Below are 19,764 nucleotides of genomic sequence, written 5' to 3' on the forward strand. Positions count from 1 at the left end.
CAATGTGCTGTCATATATTACCCTTTTTTCTTGTGATAGCAAGTAATCCGTATTTACTGAAATACTCTCTCTGGAAAAAAAAACCAAGTTAACATGCAATGTAGCAAATTCATTAAGTAGCAAATAATTAAAGTAAAATATTTTGACCTGTTGGCAATTTTAACATTTACTTTATTCAGAGGGCTAGCCTGTTCCATCTTGCTTGCTTGTGTGTATATGTATTTAGATATTTCATTTTGGCTGTCCTAGAGAGGTCCTTAGCCTTCCCTATATTTGTCTATTGTATCAATATTCATAGATGAGAAGAGTAGGCAGAGCTGGAGGGCAGAGTTAAGTGAGTCATCAGCCTATAGTTGTTATGCTTCCACAAATGCTTCAAGTCCAGCCTCTCTTGAATTCTGTTGACCCTTATCTAATGCAAATTTAGTATCGTACGCTAGTTGACTAGCTTTTTGTGTATAGGCTTGAGCAATAAACCTTCTGAACTTATGCATGATCCTGATCCTTTGAGCCTGACAATTCTCTTGTAATATGTAATATGGATTGGGCCACAATCAAAAGTTGTACTGATACCAACATATTTTTTCATGGTAATTTTGAAAGAGACAAGAACTTTCATTTCCTTTTATGTTAATAATGGACCTAAATTATATAGTGCATTAGTCTGATAGACATTTTGTTTTTTTTTTAAAATTAATGAAGTTCAAAAGTTTTATAGAAGTTGCTTTTTGAAGCAGCAGCCAAGGACCAATAAAGAAAATAGGGTGTTTCACATACTTTATTCTGCACCAATGGGAAACTTATCTCAAATTAGTAAGAATCCTGAATGTAATATTCCTGACAATTTAAGAGCCCATGTCTCTCCAGTTAATTGCTAAATTTCATCTCCATATCGCCCTGGCCACTTTGGCTGATGTGAGCAATGCTGGGTATTGTATAACATCTACAAGGCCACAGCAGTCAATGTTGGAAAATAAATATATAAGTTACCCAAGACATGATAGTCTTTCAAAGTTCTGGAATCTGTCACAGCTATGGAAGGCAAATGATCCAGGTATCTACCAACTATGTCTACAACACTTTACTCCAAGTGTAGTTTCTAATTTTTTTTCAGAAGCATAGAATCATTAACAATCCATTTTTTCACAAATGAAGGCAAATATACCTGTGCAGGATCTGAGTCCATCACCAGAACCAGAGATTTAGTCTTCCCAGTTTTTGGACTCGTGCTTGAGCCCATTCTCAGGAAATTTCTCTCTCTATGTGTCCCAGTGACCAACTCAGATTGGATCCATTTTTGGTGCAACTTCAGTATGGACAACATGTGCCCCAACCTACAAGGTCAATAAGACTGAGTAATATATCCACAATATGGAATCTCAAAACTTTCCTCCAACATATTTGGAAAGTACCAGATTAGGAAAGAATTGGCAGGATTAGTAAAGCTTTTATAATAGTAAGAGAATGTTATGTTTGTTTTGGTGGCAAAACTTGAACCAGAAAAAAAATGGATTCTAAATAATAATCATTTTCCCAATTCCTCCAGCAGATGTCACTCTACTATAGACAAACAAGAAAAACCAGGCTCTCTGCAGGGTTACAATTTAGTTTATAATTTAATATATTAAATACTATGTAATAGCACAATCTTCTTGAGATGTTACTTTCTTTACCAAATAAACATGAACAAACATACTGAAACAGACTAGTTTAAACCTAGTGCTGACTCATAACAGCAGGGTATTCATTTAGTTTTTCAGTTAAGAAAATTCAGCAGACCTGAATTTTAGTATAAATTACTGGAAACAACTTATTTATTTATTTGATTTATGTGCTGCCCATCTCATCTAGAGGCTACTTCTTTTATGCTTACTGACATTTTCACAACTTGTTCTAAAGAAACAAAACCAATTTTATGTTGAATGCATCATTTTATGCTTGGGGTTCTAAATATCTAGATTAAATTTAAATAAATTATTTCTATTACATAATGCTTTATTAAAAAAACAATTACAAAAGTACAAAGTGGGTAAGATCTCAACTTGTACAAATAAAAATAGAATAATTGAATAAAAGTGCAGCAGGCTTGTGTAGCTCAATGGCTATTTAAAGAGTCAATTAATTTTCCTGCTACCATCCCCAAATGACACAATGCTTACTACTTCCAGTATCTCTTGGCCTCACCATATATTCCTTTGTAGCCTGGGAGAATTTTGATTTATCACTGGATTTATCTTTTCCCCTATATACAGTGCTTTTTTCTTTAAAAAAAAAAAGGTGCCAGAACTCTCATCTTGGTGGGTGCAGGAGGCGGGGTGGGGGGGGCGGCACTGCTGCAGTCACGGGTGCGAGGGGTGTTGGCGGCGGGCTCTCCCTCCCGGGGCCGGAGCCTGCACGGCTGGTGCTGTGGGAGCAGTAGGGCTCACTCTATATGGCGGGGCTGCGCGGGGCAGGCAGCGGAGGCGGTGTGGGCCAGGCAATGCAGGGCGGCCACTTAGGCGTCCAGGGCAAGGCGATGGTGGCGCAGGTGCAGCACCAGGTAGGCCACCAGCCTGGCTGACACGGGTGAGCACAAGGAAGGAGTGCACATGGACTCTGCAGAACCCACCTCCCACTCCTTGTCCTCTCTTACTTACCTAGTTGAGATGGTGTAGTTTGGCAGCAGGGAGGGATGCAAAGTTCCTGCCTACTCGCTTTCGCTGCAGACAACTAGCCAGTGCAATGTTTGCCAGCCAGGTCTTTTGGCATGCTCAGCAGCAATTCCTATTGGCTTTCGAAAGCCAATAGGCTTTTGAAAGCCAATAGAGGGAGTAGCATAGATTGTGCAAAAGCTTTGTGTGTGTGTGTGTGTGTGTGTGTGTGTGTGTGTGTGTGTGTGTGTGTGTGCAAAAAAAGGTGCTGGAACACCATTCTGAGCGTTCTATGAGAAAAAAAGCCCTGCTTTTATGTTTTAATCTTATGATTTTAAAAATATATTTTTCCTATTGTAAATTGCCCCAAACCTCGCCATGTGGATTGCATACAAATATTATATAATGGGTAAATAAAGGTAGAACATATGTTAAATATACATCAAATGATAATATGCTTCCCTACAAAGTCATTTCTTGCTCAATGACAGACCAAGGAGCTAACTCAGAAAGGCAAGAGGAAAATCTAGAAGAGATCTGTGCAACTTGTAGAAGGGAAAGGCCCACACTGATAAATTAAAAATCTTTGTGGTCTGCAAAGGAATGCTGGTGGGCTAATCAATGATTTGGTGACTAGAGGAGCATCTACAGTGTTGGAGCTTGTGGTCATGGTAAGCCATGGAGGCACTAGGCAACATGACTTTCAGGGCAGTGGTGGTGATTTTATTACTTTTTTTTAAAGTCTGTGCTCTGTCCAAGGGTGCTTGGTAGGCTGCATGTACAGGCCTGGTCTAGAATTTATTTTGGAACATTCAACTACCCGCACCGACACCAAACAGTTGGAACAAAACAAAAATAATAGGCCATGCTACCACCCGCCACGCTCGTGAGTTCATCGAAGCCTGGCACTCCACAAGCAATTCCGTCAACAGACACATCGGCCTACAACCAACCTACAAACCTCTCAGAATCCAAATCAACCGCAGAGACAACCAGAGACAACACCGATCCTTAACCAACCCACGCCCTTGGGGTATCTAAGCTGTCATTATTAAAAAGGTCCTGAGAGCTTATAGAGAGATTTGGGTATCATTTTTCTTAATGTCTACGCCTTTTGTGTTATGCTTTTTAAATCTGTTTGCTTGAATTAATAACAGAGTTTAAAGTTTCTTTAATCACTGGTGTGCTCATAGTCTCTGGATCCAAAAGAAGCAATTGCTACTCTGACATGTGGCAAAACAACTTTTTTTATTTTTATTTATTTATATCCTGCCTTTATTGTTTTTACAAATAACTCAAGGCAGCAAACATATCCAACACACCTTTCTCCTCTTATTTTCCAGACAACTCACCTCACCTGTGAGGTGAGTTGGGCTGTGTGTGTGTGACTGGTTCAAGGTCACCCAGTTGGTTTTCATGGCCGAGGCAGAACTTGAATTCACAGTCTCCCGCTTTCTAGTCTGCTGCCTTAATCATTAGACCAAACTTGGTGCACTGTAATAGTCACTCGACACTATGAGAGGATCATAGCTTACAAATTAAATACTGTATTTCTACTTTTCAGTATAATGTATTTCACTCTCTTTCATTTTTTCAATTTAATCAGAAATTTCAAAGCAGGGAAAAAAATTGTAACTCACACTGTGTACCTTCAGCTTAACCCACGTATAGTTCAATAATATTTGAAAATTTGGGGTTAACAGCACTACCATTTCCATCCTTAAATAGAAAAGAGCAGTTGGAAGTTAAATTAAATTTAAATGTTTCGCAGTGCAGCATCTTGCTTGCCACAGTAGTAAACTGGATACATTCAAGAAATGACAGGCAGATCTGGAAATAACTGGTGGGATTTTCATACAAAGTAATGCCTGCTTAGAAGGAGATTTTCTCTTAAATGCAACAGAAAATGTTTCCCAACTTGGACTAAATCCTGTTAATCAAGTAATTTTAATTTAACTCCTGAAGTAAAATGTCCAAAGAGGCTTTTACCACTACGTATAAAGTGAAATCTCATTTTACTTCACTTCAGTTACTCTATTTTTTTATTCAGAAATGTCCATTGAACTGAAGAGGACAGCATAGCGAGGATTTACATTACTTATCTGATTACATCATCAGGCAATTTATGCATGCTATAAATCATAAAGAAAATTTGGAATACCACCAGGAAAATTGGGGAAATTGAGATTTCACTGTAGTTTGGTCTAAACTACCAGTTATCTTTTCTTGTTGCAGCTTATTCATGCATTGTTTGATGCATCGTTTTACTTATCCTGATTCTCCTGCCATTTGCATGCTAATGTTATGGAGAGAGAAGAATCTGTAGTCTATTCATGTATTTACATTCCACAGTTTTATCTTGTTTTTTTAGTATAAAGCAGACATGTCAAACACAAGGCCCGGGGGCCGGATCTGGCCCGCAAAGTGCTTTCATGTGGCCCGCGAAGCCATCCTGGAAACAGTGAGGGAACAGCCCCCACTGCCTTGGCCCTGGCCCAGAGACCCTCCTTCTGCCAGAGACCCTCAGATCTGTCTCACTCCTGCCCAGGCCCTCATAGGCACCCTTGATGCGAACGATGTAGAGCTGGCCATGCCCACCCAGTAGGCCATACACACTCTAGCCACACCCACCTATAAATCCCATAAATAAATAAATAAATAAATGCCCACCCTGGCCATACCCACCCAGCCCCCTAAGGGCAACCACAATGCTGATGCGGCCCTCAATGAAATTGAGTTTGACACCCCTGGTATAAAGCATTAATTATTAAGACAACAATAGCTAAAAGGCCGAAACAGCAAGGAACATAGTCTGCACATATATTCTGCACAGATCCCAAGAATCAAATTGGTTTATTTACTGTATTATTTTTATGTAGATTTAAACAGTCACAGATATCAGCAAAACCAAGCCATTTTACCTACTTAAATTAGATATCGAAGGTCAAGTAGGTTTAGGGAAAATATTTGGGAAAGGACATATGTGAAAGCTCCCATTTTAGAACTGAAGGCAATTTTCTGATTTGAGACTATGCTTACAAGCTTGCTCTTATATTTAAAGATCTTTAAAGCCTAAAATCTGCCAGGTCCTGACCCTAAGACATTTTCTGCTAATTTTTCGTTGGATCTGTCCTACAGACCTATTTTAAAAGAATGGGAACTTCCTGGTCTTTTTTTTTCTGCTTGTAGCAAGTGATAACATACAGAGTGCCCAAATTCTGTGAAAAGGATTATAAAAATTAGACTAATTAACTTGTCTCTACTTTGCATACAATTTATCCCATTTCCAAGATTTGCAGTCTTCATGGCATTTAGATATTGCATGGAAGGAAATGGGCAGCTCTGGGAAATGAAAAAAGGCAAAAAGGGTACAAGAGAAAACATATGAATAAAAATTGGAGGTTAACAGGAATATTGGTAGAAAGTGATTACGTAATGGTGGAGTTCTTGATTTTAAACATTTTAAAAAGCTACATTGTTGAATATTTTGCATCTCTTGTGTTTTAAAAAGTAGATTTTAATAAACGTAGTATAATTCTCTGGCAGGAAAAATTCATAGGGAAAAAAGAGAGTTCCTAAACATACTACATAGAGTCCTCACCTTACAACCACAACTGAGCCCAAGATTTCTTGCTAAGTGAGACATTTGTTAAATGAATTTTGCCCCATTTTACGGCCTTTCTTGCCACAGTTGCTAAGTGAATCACTGCACATGCTATATTAGTAACCTTGTTGCTAAGTGAATCTGGTTTCTCCATTGACTTTGCTTGTCAGAAGGTAGCAAAATATGATCACATGATCGCTGGAACACTGCAACAGTCATAAATTTGAGATAGTTTCAAGATAAATTCTCCTCTTCATGGATCAAGGCAGTCAAGTCCAACCTTGCCAAACTAGGCTTCTTGTCAGCCTCAATTCTCAAACTGGACTACGACCAAGCAAAACAAACCTTGTGTCAAAGGGTAGAGGACATTGAGAGCAAGCGGACTTAGGTATAGCTCCGCTGTTTCTGGCTCCAGACACACCTGCCAGGTATCTTGGAGTCAGTAAACCACCAGAAACCATTCTCATTTGCACGGTGCCATACGTTTCCATCGGCCGTCTTGTTTGGCAAGTATAAAAAGACACGATGGGCTGAAAGACTCTGCTCCTGTAGCTCAGGAGAGGTGGAGACCATTGGACACATACTCCTTCGATGTTCCTTCTATAGAGCTACTTGGAAAAACCATCTCCAGTGGCTGCTTAAGGATGAGCAGGCAGTGATCACGGCTCAGGTGGCTAGATTCTGTGCAGCAGCATTGAGGATTCGCCAGAAACACAAATAAACATTTTAGATCTTTTTAATAATCTTTTATAATTAATTTTATTACGTGTTTTTGTCAAGCATTGGACTATATTCAATGTATTTTTATTGTTCGGTCAGTGTGATTCAGTTTGTCTGAGGCTAGCTAGTTTTTTATTGTACTGTCTGTAGAACTAGGCAGACCTTGGTCACCCATTGATTGCATCCTTGGTTGTAATATATTGCTATGTCTTCTTGTGTTGGTTCTGTTTAGTTTAGTTTTGTTTGAATGTTTAATTTATATGCTGGCCTTTGGCTGTAGTAATAAATTGATTGATTGACTGAGATAGTTGCTAAGCATCTCAATTTTGATTATGTGACAATGGGGATGTTGCAGTGGTCACTTTTTCCAGTGCTGTTATAACTTTTAATGGTCACTAAACATAAGTTGAAGACTATCTGTAAATTACGAGAACTAAAAAAGGACAACGGAAGCAGTGAATGTGGCTACACAAAAGTAAAATTCTGAAAAGAAAAAAAGCACAGAAATAGGAAGAGGGACATGTCATCAAAGGCATGCAGGTAGTCTAAAAGAGTAGAAGTGTACAGACACATCCAAAAGTATTGGTATCGCTCAACTTTTCCCCAAAGAATTCCAATTTACTATAAAATATGTTGAAACAGATGTAAGTAAATGGCATCTGCTATACCATAGTTCATAGTGCAAATGCTTTGCTTTTGATGTATGACTTAACATATTCTTGTAAATACACGAATTAGGCATGAATATAATTACTGGTACCCGTTAGAAGTTAAAAGATATTGGATTTTAGTTGTTTCTTAAAAAGACTATTTACTTTAGTCATTATAGGTGTCTTCAACCTCATTATCAGTTACTTGACCTATTTGAATTCAAAGAAGTATTCACTTGGGTTTTTTGTGTCATCATGTGCAGAAGTAAACATGAACAAGAGGAAAGAAAAACAGAGAGAAGTCTGAGGAGTATAGTAAGAAGATAGTAACCACGCATAGTAAATGTAAAGGCTACAAAGCAGTCTCCAAAGAACTTCATCTTCCTGGAACCGTGGTCACTAATATTATTAAGAAACTTAAAATCCATGAGACAACTTCCCTGGACATGGCCACAGGAAGAAAATTGACCCCCAGATTAAACAGAAACATAATTTAAATGTTGAAGAAAGAAGGAAATTCATAACATATCTTGGTTGACCTCCATGATAAGATACAACAGCCAGTTGCACTCCTGAACTTCTGAAAGACAGACATTAAAGAAATGAGCCCGCAATTGCTAAAATGCATGTTGACAAGCATAGTTCTTCTGGGAGAATGTCTTTCGGATAGATGAAACAAAATCAAACTTTTTGATAAATCACAGCGTTCACAGAAGTAAAAACTATACTTTTAAAGTAAAAAACAACTCCAAGAGACTCCACAGCATTATGAGATTACTATGCTGCCTCTGGAACTGGGTGCTTTGAATCTGTGTAAAGCAGAATGAAATCAGAAGATTATCAAGGTGTTCTGGGGGAAAACATAATTCCCAGTGTCAGTCATAAGTCAGCAGGATAATGATTTAAAACATACATCTAAAGGAATCCAGTAATGCAGGGTCCAATCTGTATTGGTCACCGGTACCAGAAGTTTAGTTTTATGAGCTTTTAGACTCGTGATGGAGCCCAACTCAATAATGGTTGACAAGCAAACATTGGACTGCTTGAAGTGGCCTGCTATGAGTCCTGATCTGAATTCAACAGAACATTTATTTTAAAAAGCTGAGACTCACAGTTGGGATAAGGAACCCATCAAAACTGGAGCATTTTGCTCAAGCAGACTAAGACTGAGAACTATAGATGTCTTATTTGGAGAGAATGATTCTTTCTTTCTTTCTTTCTTTCTTTCTTTCTTTCTTTCTTTCTTTCTTTCTTTCTTTCTTTCTTTCTTTCTTTCTTTCTTTCTTTTTCTTTCTTTCCCTCTGTTGTCCCTTTATTGTGCTGTTTTTATGTTTTCTGCATTCTTTGTTTTTTAATATTGTAACAATTGTAAACCACCCAGAATTGTTGGAAGTCAGGTGATCTATACATTTAATAAATTATTATTATTATTGTTATTCGGAGCTGCAGAAAGCACTTACTTGAATTATTGCTTCAAAAAGGGTTGCTACAAATACTAGGTTAGAAAGATAGATGCCATTTACTTGTGTTAATTTCATCTTATTTCATGGCAAATTGGCATTCTTTGGAAAAAAACTGGAGGTAAACCAATAATTTTGGCTGTGTCTGTATTTGGAAAGCAAAAGTTTAAAATGTGCCAAGTTGGCACTTGGTTGGAGAATGCCTATTTATTTTGAATGAGTTGAATTGAGTCCAGAACTATATAAACTGCATCCTAAAGTATGCAAACATGAACTTGTTCATGTTTAATAAATCCTAGAGAATGAAAGAAGTGCCAGAAGGCTGATGGAGCAAAACCTTGCCTATATCTTTGAAGGAGGATCCAGAGAACTACATAATAGTCACTCTGACATCAACACCAAGGATGACTGTAGGCCAATTCATAAAAGGATCATTTTATAACACCTTGAAAACAATGTGGTAATTGCCAAAAGTCGCATATATTTCTCAAGGCCAAATCTTGCCAAACTAACTTTATCTCATTTTTTATTAACTTCTGTAATAAATTGTGAAAATATTGTAGAGTTAATGTATCTTGATTGCAGCAAAACATTTGATAAAGTATTCCATGACATTCTGATTAGCAAGCTCATTAAGTATGAGCTGGAGGGTATGATAATTAAGTGGATATATAGTTGGCTCAAAAAATCGTACTTAAAAATTTCTCATCAAACTGGATGAAGTATTGAGTGGGTATTATAAGGTTCAGTCTCTAGTCTTGTATGCTTCAAAATTTGTATTAATGTCTTAGATGAAGAAGAGGGAATGCTTATCGGATATGCATGTGACACAAAATTGGATGGGATAAAAAATATTCCAGAAGGCAGAAATAAAATGGAAAAGAATCTTGATGAAATGAATAAAGGAAATTTAATGGAAACCAATGGAAACCTAAAGGGAATTCAATGGAAACTTAATGGACAATTCTTTCTTTAGAAAAAACAAATCAAATGCATAGTTATAGGATGGGGAATAGTGCTTTGGTAATAATACTTTGTATAATAATACCTTGAAGATTTGTCCAGTACTGGGCATATTTTAAAATGATTCAGACAAAGTGCAGCAGATTCAATGAAGAGCAATGAAGATGATCCAAGGATTAGACACTAAGTCCTATGAAGAAAGACAGGAGGATTTGGGAATGTTTAGCCTCAAGAACTGAGGAGGCTGATCATAGCATACTTCAAATACTTAAAAAGATTCATACATATAAAAATTATAAGACTTATTTTCAAGCACTCTAGAATACAGGATACAGAACAACAGATTGATTTTACTGAAAAGCATGTTACAATTAAATGCTTAAAAATCCTGCACAACCAAGCAATTTGATGCTGGAACCAATTGATAAGATAAGATAAGATGATGAGATAAGATAAGATAAGATAAGATAAGATAAGATAAGATAAGATTTATTTTTTTATTTTTTTTATTTTTAATCCCATTTATATCCCGCCCTTCTCCGAAGACTCAGGGCGGCTTACAATTTAAGCACAAACCAATGTGCTTAGCAATAGCCTTCATTCTATGTATATGCCTGCTTATTAGGGCTTTCGCCCCCCCCCAAGCGGCATTATTACAAAGTCAGCTTATTGCCCCCAACAATCTGGGTCCTCATTTTACCTACCTCAGAAGGATGGAAGGCTGAGTCAACCTTGAGCCTGGTGGGATGCGAACCTGCACTAATTGCAGGCAGCTGGTGTTACTTAAGGAGGCATTAGCCCACTGCTCCACCAAGGCTCTAAGATAAGATAAGATAAGATGATAAGATAAGATAAGATAAGATAAGATAAGATAAGATAAGATAAGATAAGATAAGATAAGATAAGATAAGATAAGATAAGATAAGATAAGATAAGATAAGATAAGATAAGATAAGATGATAAGATAAGATAAGATCATCTTTATTGTCATTTTTATTGTGGGCACAATGGCACACATTAAAAATGAAATTTAGTTGCCTGCTCTCAAAGTGAAACACATACATGCTCAGAGAAATGGTGGGTTTCCTCCACTAGATGTGTTCAAGAACAAGCAAGGTGGACATTGGAAAGAGATACTTTAACTAGGATTTCTGCACTGAAGAGATTGGACTGGCCACTTCTAGTTCTATCATTCTGCGCATAGTAAGTCAAGAAGAATTCAGATGAGCTATCAGAACGTTTTTAATGTTTTCTTTAATGACATCTAGACCAGAGATCCTCAACTTTTGGGGCACTAGGGACCAGTGCCATGGAGAAAGGTTTTTCAGTGGACCACAGGGGGTGTGGTTTTGAATACTGCCTGCAACCCGATAAATGAGCTTTGCTTATTTGTGCAGCCCGCTTGTTGGCATGTTGCGGACTGGCACCAGTCCATGGACCGGGGGTTGGGGACCCCTGGTCTAAGCCTCTGATTTCTTAACACTTTCACAAGATAATCAATTTATTACTGCAGACCCTACTCTCCAAGAAACCCACTTCCCAATATACAAATGGCAATAACTTTTTGATGAAAAATATGATGCAAGTTAAGACCATTTTACTATTATTAAAATATAAATTATATAAATATTATTTAACACAGAGTCATATTTTTGGACAACTGAAATAGCAGAGAACATCTTAAAATTCAGGAAATTTCACCAGGTTTGAAAATGGAATATTTTTCAAATTTAGCATATTTTTTGGGGGGAAACTAGAATACTTTGTAAAAAAAACTGAGTAATTTGTACAAATCTATTCATAGTTAGACCTTGTTATTTTTACTGCATCAATAATTTATATCTTTTCTTTAAAAATATAAATGTTTCACTGCTCATTGACTGAATAAACTTCCCAACAACTGTAATTTTGATAGTGAATGAAAAATATATATTATTTGATTAACCATGAATGAAGGTGATTAATGTTTGATTATTTAATTAATGTTTATGAACACAGGATTTGGTAAATGTACCACTGAAGTAGCTTCAGTGTATGATTTAAATGGTTGCTATTTCAGATACATTCAAATTTTGATATTACATTTTAATATTTAATGTAAGAATTTTTATTTTTATATATCATTGGATGTAGGAGATGACCAGGCTGAGCATGAGAGAGGGGTCAAATGTGTCATCAGTCTCAAATCCCTTTGTGCTCACAAGAGATCAAAGTCCAGCCCACCTTGAATTCCACTGACTCTTATCTACTGCCAATTTGCTTAAACCATTAGTAGTTCAGATTCTTGTAGAGAGCATAAGCTTGCAATAAACCCTTATATTTATTTGCACTGCCTGAGTTTCCTGATTTTTTGACAGTGGAACTTCACTATCTACAATCCTTAGCATTGTGTTGGAAGAATTAAATTCATATTGAAATAATGAAGTGTTTTTCTAACATTCATAAATGCTACAACACAAACATACAAATGAAATGACACAAACACACAAACATCATATTATGTATACTTACAGTGTATAAGTATTTTGTAATAAAAATGCTCTTTATACTGCCAGTCAAGATTATAAAACAGTGATGAGAACAAATCAGTTTGGTTTAACTTGTTTCTCATGACGATTTTTGCAGTATGATGACAGTCAAAATGGTTTAACTGCTTATTAAAATCATTGGGCTTCATATATATAGACTCGTAGCTAGTCAGTGAGGCATAATTAGTTTTCATGACATAACTAAATAATAAAAGGAAAAAGAATTGGGTCTAAAATATACAGCCGGTATAAAAGCCATTAATCATAAGAACATTCATTTGAGGGTAGCACATTAAATTTCTTGATTGTTTTTTCAAATATTAAATATAGGAAAGATTGATGAAATCTTTTGATTATATATATATCTTTATTTCCTGTTTCGGCCTAACCGAAGGCCATCGACAGGCAGTAGTCACAACAGTGACAGCTCATATTTGTGTAAATTTTTTAGATTGCTAACAAAGAATTAAAGGGAGACTGATATGCATTTCAAACTTATTTGTTTTCATCAGTCAGCCATACCCTTCTGAGATTCGAACCTGGGCTGATTGCACATTAGGCAGTTGTTTTAACCCCTAGGCCACAAGCTCTATCTCACTTTGTTATATATTAGAAAGTCTTTTATAAATATTCTTACCATGCTTCAGATGTAGGCAGCTGTCATTCGTGGGGCTGTACCTGTAGAAGATTGTTGTGTTTTTTTAACAAATTTCATTGAATATTTTTTGCATACCCCAAATAAAAGGTCTTATGCTAAAATATGCATTGCTGATTGATTTTCTCTGCCTTTTATGGTTCTTATACCAGCCATTTTTTTTCCTAAAGAGAGAACCTCACTGATGCTTTTAGCAGAAAGATTTTTAAACCTATTTTTTTAAAAAATACTATATGTTAATATAAAGTATCCTTTGAATTGTGCTTGATTCTGCAGTTTTCTTGGCAACAGTAGGGAAGTGATTTGCCATGGCTTCTTCTGGGAAGGTTTTTTTTTGGGGGGGGGGCTTCCAATTCTAGCCTATAACCCCAGGATTTCCAGTTATTCTTCTTTCCAAATACTTAACAGGTCTGACTTTTTTTAGCTTTTTCAATTTACTAAGGTTGCCATTCATAATATATCCATGAGGTTTAATAATTTATTTACAAGGCTCATAAGCTGCTCCAACTGAAGCTGACTCTTCTCCAATGAAGAAATACGTTGATCTAAAATATATGCTTAACAGCCCTTAACAGCAGCCCCCAAAAGAGAATATTCTTCACACTTGTGGAAGTCAGTAGTGGGTTAAAGGAGCTAAAATGCAATTTACAGCACAGGCAGAACAATTTCTCAAGTAATGTTTCCTGAATGTAAGCAATGGTACCAAAGAATAAAAGGCAGCTGTCTTTTTGTCATTGCTTCTTAATTTTTTTGAACAGGCACCACTTATATAAGTTGATAGTGTTAGTTTTGCAATTTTCAGTAATAACTCATACATGGACACTCTTTCAGCAATTTCTCATGCTCAGACAGTCTTCAATAAAGACTACCCATGCATGAGAAAGTTGCAAAGACAAGCTGACCTGATCAAGACTGTTTCCCCCCCCCCCACACACACACATCTTTATTGGTAGTTTTGGCAAAGACGTTATAGCAACTATGTTAAACTACATCTACTGGCGCTATTACTATTTTCCAATCTTTGAGCATCTACGGACATCCAAAAGAATGGAAATTAATTTCTTCTCCAATTGCTGAAACAAACCACAAAGCTTCATTCCAAGCATCCCTTTAGAATGAGACTAAAACTCTTAGTTTGAGTGTATGAGGAGAAGGCCATAGAGATGACATCAAAAAGAATTCTTAGACTATATAATGTCTTTTATGGAGAGAAACTGACATCTTGAAGCATTGTGCTCAGTCTTTTTTAAAAACACAGTCAATATTTAACATGAATATCTACCATAAAATATACCTGATGTTGACTCCTGTAGCTTCTCTCTCTTCCTCTTTTTCTTCTTTCCCTTTAAAAAGAAAGAAAAAAGGTCTTTATTTATAACAAGGAAATAAATAATAAGAAAAGCCTTTAGAGGTTATTCAGAGCTGTGGTGGCACAGTGATTAGAATGCAGGACTGCAGGCTAACTCATTGCTCACTCCAGGAGTTTGACTTTGAGCAGCTCAAGGTTGACTCCTCCTTCCATCCTTCCAATGTCCGCAAAATGAGGACCCAGATTGTTGGGGGCTATATACTGACTTACTGCTTAGAGAGGGCTCTAAAGCACTGTGAAGCAGTATATAAGTGCTATTGCTATATAAGCAATCCTAAAATATTCTATATTGTGTCTCTGTTTCTATAATTCTCAACGATAAATGCTAAAATGTTGCCTATATTTTATTAGTCAAGCTTTTTTTGTTTACATTAACTTCTGCCATTCTACCCTTGTCAGACTAACAAGAGGTAGGCAATCATACAGTTCACATCTCACCAAAAGTTACTTGCAAATCCCTTTCCAGGTGCAGTAGACATTAAATTCAATGGAGGACCACCATGACAGAACTTGAAAAAGCTTTTTTTATGATCCAGAAATATGAGAGAGGAAAAGAACTTGCTTGCTGGGAATTGCAGAATAGGCTAGCTGTACCGTTTATTTAACTTTGTGCCACAAGAAATGCTGAATTGAAACATCTGTATCAGCCTCCAGAAACAAGCATGGTGTTTTCCTCATACATGGCAGTCCCAGTAAGTTTCACCATAACCTCAAAATTCCTCCACTAATTAGGTTTTGCACAGTAGGTCAGGTTTTATTCATCATTCATAACCAGTATTTAAATAGGGTAGAGGGGGTAGAGAATTCATTAAAAATTACAACATGGCATTTCACTAAAGCAAGCACCCTTCACAAGCTATTCATGAGACATAGAATTGGCACAATGTGTGTATCATGACCATTTAAGGAAAAAAAGTAATCAAACTGAATATATATTGTAGTTACTGTTGGCTAACTAAAATCTAATTTGAGAAGCTGCTGAAAGTATTGCTGTGAAGTCTTAAAGGAGTTTACAATCCCTATGCTCAGAATCAAAATATCTACTAATGCTCTTAATTTCCAATAGTTGGATAGGGTGTTATCCTTTTTTCTTGCCATCTTAGCATAATTTATTAAAACTGAATAAGGTTTGCAAAATGGACCGATACATAAACTGCTTTGTTAAATGAATGTAGGTACCAGGCAAAGATGATTCACTGTGTTCTGAAGCTCATTGGCTCTTTTATGGAATTTGACTAAGGCAGTAAGTCTATTTATCTGGCATTAACTAGGCACATGAGATTAAGGATATATCCCACTATCGATTGAAATCTTAATGAATGTGTGGGAGACTATATTTTCAAAGTCAGAACTATGGCTGGGATTAGGCTCTTCTTTGAATTGTTTATTTAAGATTCATCAAGGCCCTGTCTTAACTAACTCTCAGATAAATAAGTCTCTGGCTATTGTGAGTATGGATTTTTCTTAAAGAACTATTTTCAAAGTTAATGGAAGACATACTTTTTAATTGTAATGAAATATTGTTATAGTTTGCTAGGTGAAAATCTTATGGGGGGGGGAACTCGCAATTTGGAAAAAGTGCTGCTAACTGAAGCTTTTCTTTTTAACAATAAAAGTTATCCCACAGCCAAAAGGATAGCTGCTCAACTCAATACACACTACATTTTGTTTGCTTTAGGACAACTATACACACACAAATTTCACATTGTCAAGATAAATTCCAAGATAATTCCAGTAGGACATCGTTCAAAAGACAATCATTGCCATGTGTATATATATTAACCATTGGATAAGCCTATGTCAAAAGAGTGATCAGTTTAGGACAGAAATCCCTGCGCCAAGATGTGCAAAACAAGTCTCTAATATTGAATTGCCATTTTGATGTATTTTTTAGGTCGGCATAAAGCTGGATTAAAAAAAAAACATTTTGGAATCCATTTGTATATGTAAAAATGGTCCTAAAAAGAGAGAAGAGAAAAATGTATGGACCTCAAATTGAACAAAATACCAATACAATGAGCTTTTGTTCCACATTCAGATTGCTGTGTCTTCGTTACAGCAAGATCAAGAAAATGTAAATACAAAGCTTACATAGTTGTCTCTTGCAGACCAGCCAGGATACAGTTGCATGTGTAGCTGCCTTTCTTTCCGAGCTAGTTCATAATACTTTGCTTGTTCTTCACGCGACAAGGCATGCCACTGCAAGTGAAGTGAAAAAGGAATAAGCTACATGTGCAGACATCTAAGGATATGAATTCCAACTTATTCCAGTGGATACAAAAATACAACTCCAGAATGCTTGCATGTTACCAATGGCAATATAAGAAACTTACACAATATGCACAACTGATGTCAGGAAGAGGTGTTTTGAGTTTTTAAACACGTAATTTTTGAACTTTGGTGTGGAAGGCCTTTGAGAAAACATGGGAGTGGACTATTTGTGGCTTTAGGAGAGCATGCCATTTCCTGCTTCTCCTGCCTTTTCTATAATCCGATGACTTTTTATCACACAGATAAAATTTTGCAGCACTATTTGCCAATAATCAGCAGAGCATGCTCCTGCCATTTTGAGACAGGAAGTATGTTGAAATTGTTGTATAATAACCACAGTAGATATAATGCCATTTTAAAAAGACAAGATATCAGCCTCTCTTCCTTTACATTTGGAGATTTAGTTTTCAGCTCCTTTCCAAAATATTAAATGATTCCCCCATTCTAGGAGAACTGTGATCAACAGAAAAATAATAAAAAGAGAAAAGAGGGCAGTATTATTATTATTCTTTTGCTTTATCAGCATGGGGTTCTGAGATGCTATAAAAATATATAGCTTTTAAATAAAATAGTTTCTATATTGCTTGAATAAGGAGAGGCTTCCATGTGGATGAAGACTATGATACTGATGAAATTAATTAATGATATTAAAATATTAATATTGATATTAATATTAGGTTTATATTTTTTTCTTTTAAACAATAAATGCACTAAGAACTCATTACAAGTCTAGGTTACTTGTAACCTAGGAGAAATGTAAAAGATATATAAAAAATCCATCAGTTTGTGTTGTTAATTTTTACTAAGCAATCTATATTTACTTTAAATAAATCCTATTTTACCCTGAAATTCTTTTCTTTTTTGATACTCACAGTTACTTTGTATCAAAATATGATAAAAACTCTAATTTTTAATATGACTGAAGGGGAAATTATTAATTGCACATTGGGGACTAATAATTTTAAGTCTATAATTATATCTGTATCTGTATCTATCTCTATCTCTAATTCTCTATGTCTATCTTCTCTCTTTCTCTCTCTCCCTCCCTTCCCCCCTCTCCTTTTAAAAGAATAAGTAAATTAAATTTACTTTGGGACCTAGCTGCACCCCCCCCTTTCTTGGGGAGTGTAGCCTTTAGCTAGACCCTTAAACATGGACCTCAGCCCCCCCCCAGAAAAAGTTGGCTATCCCAATCTTTATTTTACATTCACACATTATACTCACACATATTGAATAAAAGAATGTGCTGTTTACATAACAGTTTATAGTGTAGCAAATTTTGAATTTTGCATGGAATGAATGCAATACCTTGATAAATTATGAGATAATATTGAAAAATTGTTTAGGGGTAATATAATAACTCATCATTTTCATGAGTCTATGTTTGTTGACCCGGGAGTCTGAATATTCAGTATGACAGGGACAGCTGGAATGCATGGAGTTAAATATTGAAACATATCTTACTACATTTGTGGTGGAGAGACAGCAGATGGTATTGCAACAAGAGAGACAGCTAAGGAATGATAGTCTGAAGCCACAGAAACAAATGCAAAACAAAACTATAAAACATAGATGGGAAAGGCTAGGCAGAGTGTCTGCTGTTAGGATAAAATCATTGGTGGAAACCAGTGTGGGATTCAGCTGGTTCACACCGGTCTAGCAGAAACGATACTTAATTTTTTGTTGAGTTTGGCGAACTGGTTAGGATAAATCTGTTTTTTCCGGAACACGTTTGGTTTTCATTCAACTTCCATCCAGGCAGGAAAAAAAATACCCTCCCCAAAAGTTCCAGAGAGGAGCGAAGGAAACCAAATGGAGATCCTGCACCTTTGATCATGTCAGCTTCCTGCCCGCCTCTTCTTTCACTCCCCTCCCAAGCTGGACTGTCATGCTATGGAGGATGGGCCTTACCTAGTCCCCCTTTGCCATTTTGGAGCCAAGGGGGGGAGTGACAGCGAAAGGCTCTGCTGGTGCTGTGCAGTAGCCATCTCTGCCACTGGAGGGGCTTTCTTCGGTCCCTGCCACTTCTTTCTCCTCCGCCAATTCTCCCATGGCTTGCGCCATGACCAGAGGCCATAAGCCTCCCCTGCTGCCTCCTTCCGCCAGCCCTCATATCCCTTCACCAGCCCTCCACTGCCGCTGCCACACTTTCTTGCCGCCCTGCATTATCCCCCGTGTTCCTTCTCCATTCTGGAAATGGCAGCCCCATTTATGGTGGAAACTTTGAATAAATATGGCTTTCACATGAGAATGAATGAAGATGATGATACCCAATTATATATCACTTCCGCTGACGAACTAAGCAATGCCATGAGGATCTTATCTCAGTGCCTGGAGGCTGTGAGGTCTGGAGTAGAACAACAGGCTTCAGCTGAATTCTGGCAAAATTGAGCAGCTTTAGGTTTTGGGGCCTGTTGCTTCTAGGACTATGCCATCTTTGAATGAAGTCATACTGCTCTAGACTGATATGGTGCACATTTTGAGGGTGATTCTGAATGCCTGCTTGAAGAGTAGGCAACTCTCATGTCTAGAAAGGCTTTTGCACAACTTCATGTTGTATGTCAGTTGCACCCATTCCTGGATTGGGAAGTTCTGTCCACAGACACTCGTACCTTAGTCACTTCCAGATTGAAGTACTATAATGTGTTCAACGTGGGACTGCCTTTGAAGAGGATCTGGAAGTTTCAACTGGTGCAGAATGCAGCAACATGGGCAGTTATGGATGTTCTCACAACTTCTGCTCTGTGGGTTGCATTGGCTACCAGTTTGCTTTCACTTCCAATTCAAGGTGCTGGTTTAAAGCCCTTCATGGCATAGAACTGGGTTATCTTAGCAACTTCTTTCCCAATTACCGCCCATCCCGTTAGATCTGGCAAAGAAGGTATGTTATTGATACCATCTGCTAGGATGATGG

At 37.0% G+C, this 19,764-nt stretch overlaps 1 protein-coding gene across 5 annotated transcripts in view; it reads right to left on the reverse strand.

Annotated features, from left to right (window-relative positions):
- LEF1 (lymphoid enhancer binding factor 1) overlaps positions 1–19,764 on the reverse strand; it is a gene marked incomplete at both ends in the record, with an annotated part of 110,832 nt that overhangs the window by 4,414 nt on the left and 86,654 nt on the right. For 2 of the 5 annotated variants that reach the window (XM_081333241.1, XM_081333240.1), the window contains 3 exons: positions 13,199–13,233; positions 14,505–14,553; positions 16,671–16,778. In XM_081333241.1, coding sequence (XP_081189367.1) covers positions 13,199–13,233; positions 14,505–14,553; positions 16,671–16,778 — 192 coding nt within the window. Of the gene's footprint in view, positions 1–13,198; positions 13,234–14,504; positions 14,554–16,670; positions 16,779–19,764 lie in introns of those variants that run through there. The other 3 variants (XM_081333239.1, XM_081333238.1, XM_081333242.1) reach the window with 2 other exon arrangements.

The sequence above is a fragment of the Vipera berus genome (genome assembly GCF_964194415.1).
Source record: "Vipera berus genome assembly, chromosome: 7".
In the NCBI taxonomy this organism is placed as follows: Eukaryota; Metazoa; Chordata; class Lepidosauria; order Squamata; family Viperidae; genus Vipera; species Vipera berus.